Source organism: Neodiprion virginianus, chromosome 2 (genome assembly GCF_021901495.1).
Source record: "Neodiprion virginianus isolate iyNeoVirg1 chromosome 2, iyNeoVirg1.1, whole genome shotgun sequence".
Taxonomy (NCBI): Eukaryota; Metazoa; Arthropoda; class Insecta; order Hymenoptera; family Diprionidae; genus Neodiprion; species Neodiprion virginianus.
Genome location: NC_060878.1, coordinates 13,753,057 through 13,761,190, shown reverse-complemented (window position 1 = coordinate 13,761,190; position 8,134 = coordinate 13,753,057). Strand labels below are relative to the sequence as shown.

At 37.4% G+C, this 8,134-nt stretch overlaps 1 protein-coding gene and 1 non-coding gene across 3 annotated transcripts; both read left to right on the top strand.

Moving 5' to 3' along the window:
• Positions 1–1,963: 1,963 nt before the first annotated feature.
• Positions 1,964–2,037, top strand: Trnan-guu (transfer RNA asparagine (anticodon GUU)). The gene has a single exon. It is a non-coding gene; the product is annotated as a tRNA-Asn (tRNA).
• A 1,294-nt stretch (positions 2,038–3,331) lies between these two features.
• LOC124299182 (protein l(2)37Cc) lies at positions 3,332–6,628 on the top strand. 2 transcript variants are annotated; one of them, XM_046752183.1, is made up of 4 exons: positions 3,332–3,485; positions 3,914–4,016; positions 4,519–4,940; positions 5,018–6,628. In XM_046752183.1, exons 2-4 carry the CDS (start codon positions 3,929–3,931, stop codon positions 5,324–5,326), a joined length of 819 nt encoding a protein of 272 aa, XP_046608139.1. In that variant the 5' UTR covers positions 3,332–3,485; positions 3,914–3,928; the 3' UTR covers positions 5,327–6,628. The 2 variants fall into 2 exon arrangements, with proteins under 2 accessions (XP_046608139.1, XP_046608140.1); XM_046752184.1 differs by lacking the exon at positions 3,332–3,485 and adding an exon at positions 3,547–3,687.
• The last annotated feature ends 1,506 nt before the right edge of the window (positions 6,629–8,134 follow it).

Below are 8,134 nucleotides of genomic sequence, written 5' to 3'. Positions count from 1 at the left end.
ATGATTATTCGGAGTAATCATTTTGTCTACGGTTATCTAATCTGGCGAAAGAAATATCTTATTCGCTCATACATCAGAATAGGAATTGTTCAATTTATGATCAGTGAATTCTTGTTGCTATATTGGATATAAGGCGTAGATAACTTGATACAATATTATCGCAGGTTTATATATATTTCTAGATTAATGAAAGCGATTCAATGTATACGTCAGTCTATTTGAAGATATTGAACTTAAGGGAGCTTTCCAGTGTGAAATTTTCAAAAAATCGATTTTTTTTTTTTTGCTTTATCGAATAGTATACACTCTTCCGAATATTCCCTGAAATTTTCATGCCGAAATTCAGATTATTTCGGTTACTGTACAGCATTTTTTGGAAGAAGGCAACGGAGCGCTACAGCTGCCGCGTCGGCCGTCTGCCCGTGCGACTGTTATTTCTATTGTCTCGTTCCTACCTGCACGTACATGAACTTGGTTCGCCAATTGTCGAAAATGTGAATTCGGACTATTGCATAATTTGCCGTTAATTAGCCGTAAATTAGTCGCGCGACTTATTTTTTTGTCGCACTCAATTTTCAAAAAAAAAAGCGGATGGCGTGCTAAATTCTTGAAAATCAATCAATCACTGCGTGTGGCAACTAGCCCCAAAGCACGTATTCTGCGGCAAGCAGATAGTAGAAATCGCTACGCAGTGTGCTGTGTGCACCTTCAATGAAGGTTACGACCCAATTTTAAAAATTTTGAAGACGATGGGATGCACGATAGGGCCGAGCGCCGCAGATTTTGCCGCTAAGTACAAGAATGCGCGCATCATCCAAGCAAACCGCCGGGCGTCCCTGGATAGCAAAGAGGCGAGGACAGCTCGTCGGACTGAACAATCCATTGAGCACGATCTTTTCGAAGAAGCAGAAGGGATATTGTACGGACCTGGCATCGCTGATTGACCGTAAGTAAACGATTTACCTAAAATTTCCTCACTTGAAACTTTGAACGCGTTTTTCTCGAAACAGCATTTTTCAAAACGGTGTCCAACTTGGAGGGCAGAGTTTTAAAGCTATCGAGTTGAATTTTTTACACAATATTCTTAACGTCATTGTTTATCGTGCTATGGAAGCTTTTTTTTTTTTTTTGACATCTTCCTATTTTTTTGTAAAAAAAACTGTCAAAAAAAATGCTAAAATCGATACTTTTTGTTCAAACCGGCGCCATTTTTGCAAAAAAAAAAAAAAAGAAAAAAGCCTCCATAGCACGAAAGCCAATTATATACCGATCAATAATCTTTTTGTGTTTTTTGTTTCAGATCAAAATTGTGACCCCCAACGTGGACACCACATCCAAGTGCATTTTCTGCAACAATTGTTTCATCATTTTTATAGATATTAATTAATAAATAAATCGATCTTGAAAAAATTGTTTAGTATTCTTCAATACCCAATTAATATACAAAAAAAAAACCAGACCGATTAGATTATTTTTTCTTAAAAAAAAAAAATCGCGAAAAACAGCGATTTTTCGGGCTGTCACACTGGAAAGCTCCCTTAAGGTACGTCTATGAACGGAAAAAATTATTGTATTTCAATGTAAATGTGATAATATGAGCACCATGTGCAATTTCCAATTGTTTTCCATCGATTTGGTTCAACTGTCTGATTTTAGAATCTTTGTGTCGCGTAGCACACCACATCCCATTATCGGCTAATTTTTGGTTTCATCACTTCGAAATACTTAAGAAATTGTCATATTGTAATGGAACACTGTAATTAAATTTGATTTCAAAAGATTGGAAATCTCCTTTTTCAATCACCAAGATTCAATGCAAAAAAAAGAAAAAAAAAAACCGTAAATTTTGGAGTAAATCATTTTTCTTTCATTTCGTCAATTTTGTTTTCATATAAGCTATCACCAAACATACTGAAAAACACAACTACATTGGATTTGAACACATTTTTTTCCCACCCCAACCGCCTCCGTGGCGCAATCGGCTAGCGCGTTCGGCTGTTAACCGAAAGGTTGGTGGTTCGAGCCCACCCGGGGGCGCGTTTACTTTTGGAGTATTTTTCAGTGCGTAGTGACCCAGGTTCACATAAATTTTTGCTGAAATTTTGGCGACCAAATACAGAAGGTATTCGGGTAGAGAAGTAAGTACTGTAATAAACAGCCCAGAAAAGAAAATCAGTTTTAGTCATGATGTTACGAGGTAGACGTGTAATTTGCAATTAGTTTTCATAAAAACTCATTTGGGCATTTAAAAGCGCTGGAGATTAAGAGCGGCTGTGCTTACTAAAAGTTAGTAATGAATTGTCGTTTTATGGAGGTATCTCAACATCTACAGGTAAAGACTGGAGTTATTCGCTGCGAAAACCGTTATCCGTTTAAAGGTTTGTACAGCTCCGCAAATTTAAATACTCAATGTAACTTTTTCTTGTTAGCCACACCACGTGTTAAATGAATTATCTGTCAATTCTGATTTATCTGAAAATTTTATTGTGGAGTGAACTTATAACAATTTTCACATGAAACAAATCAATGGAACAATTGTTATTAGACTGTTGGAAAGATTTCACATTGTTAACGAATCCTAGTGATAAAATGGGTGAACTCAATTACTAGGTTGTGATTCTTCTTGAAAAACAAAAAAACAATTATAGTCTGGAAACCATCTTATGTAACTTCCAGACAGTTTCAAAAAACATCATTCGAAAATGGTTCAAGAATATTTGTTTTTTGTAATTTGAGGTGCAAAGAATTAATTTTCGAACGTGGTTGGCTGCCTCCGCAGTTGCTAAGATAGGGATCTGGCTTCGAGCGCTACCGGCTTTCGTCTACACCTATCACGAGTTTTCATTGAATTCGACAATGCGAAATTGCATAAACAAGCGCACATACTTAGTAGTATGCTCTATCCAACAGAAAATGTCAGTGCTGGTGCAAGTAACGCTCCTTATTACCCTGCACGATGTCTTCTATGCTTTCTACACCTGTGTAAGATTTGCTTTCCTGGTGCGTATCGAGCAATTTTAATGATTTTAATGGAACGAGTCGCGCATTGCCTGATCCCAGGCGTGAAAAAATCACGCCGTACTATAGGCACATACTTTTTATGAAACGAATAGCATGCTGCCTACCCGCAGGCGTATAAATACGCACGATTGCGAGCATCCATACGCATGCGTGAAAATCAGTCCACGATCTGAACGGAATATCGGGCCGGCAAGTGAAATACACGCGATGTCTACCCCCACGTCGCGAGCATTTTGAGACAGGAGAATTGACCAATCACGAAGTCAACTGAGTGGAAGGAACCAATAGAGAAGTGAGAGGTTATGCAGTATCAGGGTATCGCTTTGCGGCCTGCAACCTACGCCTGTGCCGGCTCGTCGTTCTTTCAGCAGGCTGTATTGCCGGAATCCATTTTCCTTTATCGACCAGCATCGCGGCACGAGGAGAAAAACTGCTAAAAAGACTCGGAAAACGCCGTCAATTACGTAAGTAATTCATTATTATGCAGGCAACTTTTAATCATTGTTTTTCACAATATTCTTATTGTTGTATTACGTAAAATGGACACACGAGTATTCTTGAGAATTGTCCGGTTAAAAAGAGCCCGGTCGGCTTAATTGCGACGAGCTATCTTCCCAATGTTTACACATATTTTGTAATATTTCTGGTGATTCTCAGTGTCCCAAGGTATTGTGTTTCACTTCATTTTCTTACAGGCGTATAGAATTAAGATTGAGAAAATCCCTTGTACCAAATTTGAGCTGTGAGATGTAACTTTTTTTAGGTTAGACTTGGTACACATAAATTAAAGCTACTGTTACATCAGATTTTACTCTCACAAATGATAAATCAATAATTTCTTATAACGTTCAGTCCAAAAGTATAAAAATTAATAAAGTTTTTTTATATCCAGGTCCGCTACGAAAATATGGCAGCAAATTTATTCAACAGGATCGGCCAGGTGGGCCTTGGAGTGGCTCTTGTTGGTGGTGTAGTCAATTCTGCCCTCTATAATGGTTTGTTGCATTTTGTTATTTTTCCACAATACTCTATTTGCTGAGTTGTCAAATGCACCAAGTAAAATACCTATGATTATATTTTGAATAAACTTGACACGATGAAATACGACTCTGACAGGAGTAGTTCTAATATTATTATGCTATAGCCGGAATTTATAATGTAATTTTAAGGTTTATTGAAATAATAGATGAACAATGTTTGAAGTTCAACTTAAATTTTATTCTGGCTTATGCCTCTGAGTCTCTCACTGTAAAATGTGTCAGCATTTTCAAATCATGTACAGATAAACTCCAGATAACAACCTCGTAAATCCAAATCGGTTGAGATGATAATTGTGTTCTAAAATACTGTTAACGAAATATTATTTGATGCTTTGATTTAATCACCACTCCATCCAACATAAAAGTTTCCTCATTTTGTGATTAATTCAGGGATAACCTTGTTGAAGAAAATAATTGCAAGGAAAAAAGTGTTACAATGATTTAATGTGTGTTTCAGTTGACGGAGGGTACAGAGCGGTAATATTCGATAGATTTGCCGGGGTAAAGAATACAGTAGTGGGTGAAGGGACGCATTTTTTCATTCCCTGGGTTCAGAGACCTATCATGTTTGACATTAGATCACGCCCAAGAAACGTCCCAGTCATTACAGGAAGTAAGGACTTGCAAAATGTGAATATCACGTTGCGTATATTGTTCAGGCCGATACCAGAATCTCTGCCGAAAATTTATACTGTTCTTGGAGTTGATTATGAAGAACGAGTACTGCCATCAATTACTACGGAAGTGTTGAAGGCTGTGGTAGCGCAATTTGACGCTGGGGAATTAATCACTCAACGTGAAATGGTATCTCAGAAAGTTAACGAAGATTTGACGGAACGTGCTGCTCAGTTCGGAGTAATTCTGGACGATATTTCAATTGTAAGTACCGCCCTGCGTGGCGTATATCACCCGATTTCGCCAATGTCGAACTTTGATTTAAATGATTTTATTTTCAGACACACTTGACATTCGGCAAAGAGTTCACGCAAGCTGTTGAGTTGAAGCAGGTCGCCCAGCAGGACGCGGAGAAGGCGCGTTTCCTCGTAGAAAAAGCCGAACAACAGAAGAAGGCAGCCGTCATAAGTGCGGAAGGTGACGCACAGGCTGCACTTCTGCTCGCCAAAGCGTTCGGCGAAGCTGGCGACGGTCTGGTTGAGCTTAGGAGAATCGAAGCCGCCGAAGACATTGCGTACCAGCTGTCACGTTCTCGCCAAGTCTCATATCTTCCCGTTGGTCAAAATGTCCTCCTCAACCTCCCCCAGTAATGCAATAAATAAAACTGTACATAGACTTGAGAAAATCGTCTCCTATAACACATTCTCGCGACAAACTGACATCATTACAATAGAGAATATCACACGTACATAAATCATTTATCGTACAAAAACTAACCATTGCGAATACAAGGGATAACAACTACGGCTTCAATTGCATTGAGTAGAGACAATACATTGTTCAGTGCTATTCCTTCGTTCATCGGTCCGGGTATCGTGCAGCTACTGTACATTGAGTATAACCGATAAATATTGCTATAAGTGTTCCTATATTAACTGTGTTTTTCATACGCGAGGTAGAGATTCCAGCCTGGCTATTTAGCAATTTCGTATATTATTTCGCTGATTTCACGTAATGGGAAGAGCATTTTCCTTGGATCTTGGCAAGCCTTTGATTAAATTGAGATGTTCTGCTGCAATCAAATTTCGCTCACCACGGTGTAAACCCATTCTCTTCCATTCGCACACAGAATCACTGTAAAAGTACGTAATCGGAAGAATCTTAAAATTGTTTTGATGGATCACCAAAGACAGGTAATAACGAAGAAATTTTAACAAGCAATTTTTGTTTAAAATCACTTATCAAACCCGTGGCGAGAAAAGAGATTTCACTGTTTCAATAATCTAAGGCAACCTGAGATGTATTTCAGGCTGACTACCCTACGTGAGTTACGGATACAATATATAATAGATTGATGGAAATAGCCTACCTGCATCCTCTCGCCGAGAAAACATTCACAAGCACCGAAACCCCCGAAAAGTATTTCGAATGGTCAAATTGTTTTTTTTTCTACTAACGTATTGAGTTTATTTAGAACTGCAGATGCAATTTATGCGTTGTACATGTGATATTATTCATTGTTACAAGGGACACACCTATTTGCATTTAAACAAAAAAGTTCAGAGTTACAATTGATTGTAATGATTCTAGCCGAATGTTCAATTGAAAATGACACGAAATTGTGCTGTTATCAATTCTAGGGACTATCGAGTGCACGAAAACCAAAAAATGTGCATCTCAAATTGAAATGTAAATTCTGATGACGCATGTCATACAACAAAATGCTTCGAATTTCGACGTGATTTCAGTTTTGTTTACTTGTTATATTCTCCTCCCTGCTCGTACCCACAAAAATCAAACAAATACAAAGTCTAGACTTCAGGAGGTCACGTGTTACCGTAGCTTAGTCATGTTAATAAAAAAAAAGTGGCATATTTTATTTTTATTTGCCATGTTACAGCTCTATGTAATAGAAATATTTTACCAATTTAATAGTTTTGTAGAAACACGAATTTGAATTTTTTTTTTCACCTTTCCTTTCATTGCGTGTGACTTTTTTTAATTCATAGACTAAAGAAAATTCAAAGATAAATCGTTGAAGCATGGAAAATAGAAATTAATTAGTGAAATGTATAATGTCATCTCTATTTTTCCCTACGCATTCTTAAAGGTGAAACGAAACTGTCGTTTGTTGGTTTGACTGTTAGAACGTGATAAAGTCCAAAGCTATTCGACCGATTATCTGATTCTTGCGTCGGAGAACTGAGCAGTGAACAGGACTGACAATTTCGTCGGCGGTGTCTCTCGCCTCACTGCCCGCAAAATGACTTCTTGAATTTAACGCATCGAACGAAATTCAGCAGAGTCTAAAGTGTAGAGCAAAACTTTTATGTACATACTAATACATAGGTAAATATTATCGGGCATGAACGCAAGGATATCCGTACTGTAACCGTACGAAACAATTTGGATGGTAAATTATGTACGAATGGATCATGCCAATTAATTGAATTTCAAGACCGGAAAACGATGTAGATAGGTATTCGTGAACTTAGGGATCGTATGAATCGTAGATGACAAACTTATCTTGTATACTGCATGATTTTATTATTACTAGCTAGCGCCTCATATTCAGAATTACAGTTTATGAGAAACTTTTATTTAATCAGAACATAGGTTCTGGGGTGTTTTCTGTTGGGTTACAAATTCTTTTTTAAGAATGTTGGTTGGGAAAAATTATACCGATTTGTAAGCTACGTTAATCTCTTTGAAAATATCAAAATCAAACATATTGCAGGATTAAAGTAAAAAGCTTAGATATATCGCTACGCCATTTCAAATTGCTTTAATATGATTAGGAGATGCAGCAGATTCATTGGATTTCACTCATACGATGGTTTATTTTATTCACAAGACCATTTCCTACAAAGCCACTGATACAGGGTTTCTTTCATGTTCAGTAATCAATTTAATTTCGTCATTTATCTATTTTAATCAATATCGGCGCATTGTTGAAAAATTAAATATTCAAGAGCGCGTCAGTGACTTTATAAAAAAAAAAATAGTCTTCTGAATAACAGGGTGTCTAGAGCGCAGGGAATTTACATGGAAGTTTAATTTTATGGCAAATTCAGGGAACTCATAGAGAATTTTTTGAGATATCTAGAATTTTTCAGTTTATCCCTCAATTTGACGTAATTTTTTTTTTACTTAAATTTTGTTTCGGCTCCACTTGAAATATTTTGATCGGCGTATATTGTTATTGTTTTACTTCACGACTCGGCTAGGCAACGGCGCTTGTGTGCGGTGCGAAATTGGGCCTGAGGTATATAATGTTGGGTTTGTTTGGTTCGATTAGGGTATCAAAGATTGGTTGACAACCCAACCCAAATCCCATTCACACAATCCCCTTAATAAAAAAAGTACAGGAAGTTTTGCTACTCACGATCAGGGAACAGTTTGTATTATGCTCTGGAAAACCGAATCATTCAACCGCTAGCCACCTTGGAATAATATAA

Bases quoted from the DNA above. Each gene is read 5' to 3' on its own strand.
- LOC124299182 (XM_046752183.1), top strand. From the start codon at position 3,929: ATGGCAGCAAATTTATTCAACAGGATCGGCCAGGTGGGCCTTGGAGTG. The intron at 4,017-4,518 runs GTTTGTTGCATT...TGTGTGTTTCAG, and splicing joins CAATTCTGCCCTCTATAATG to TTGACGGAGGGTACAGAGCG. The intron at 4,941-5,017 runs GTAAGTACCGCC...TTTTATTTTCAG, and splicing joins TTCTGGACGATATTTCAATT to ACACACTTGACATTCGGCAA.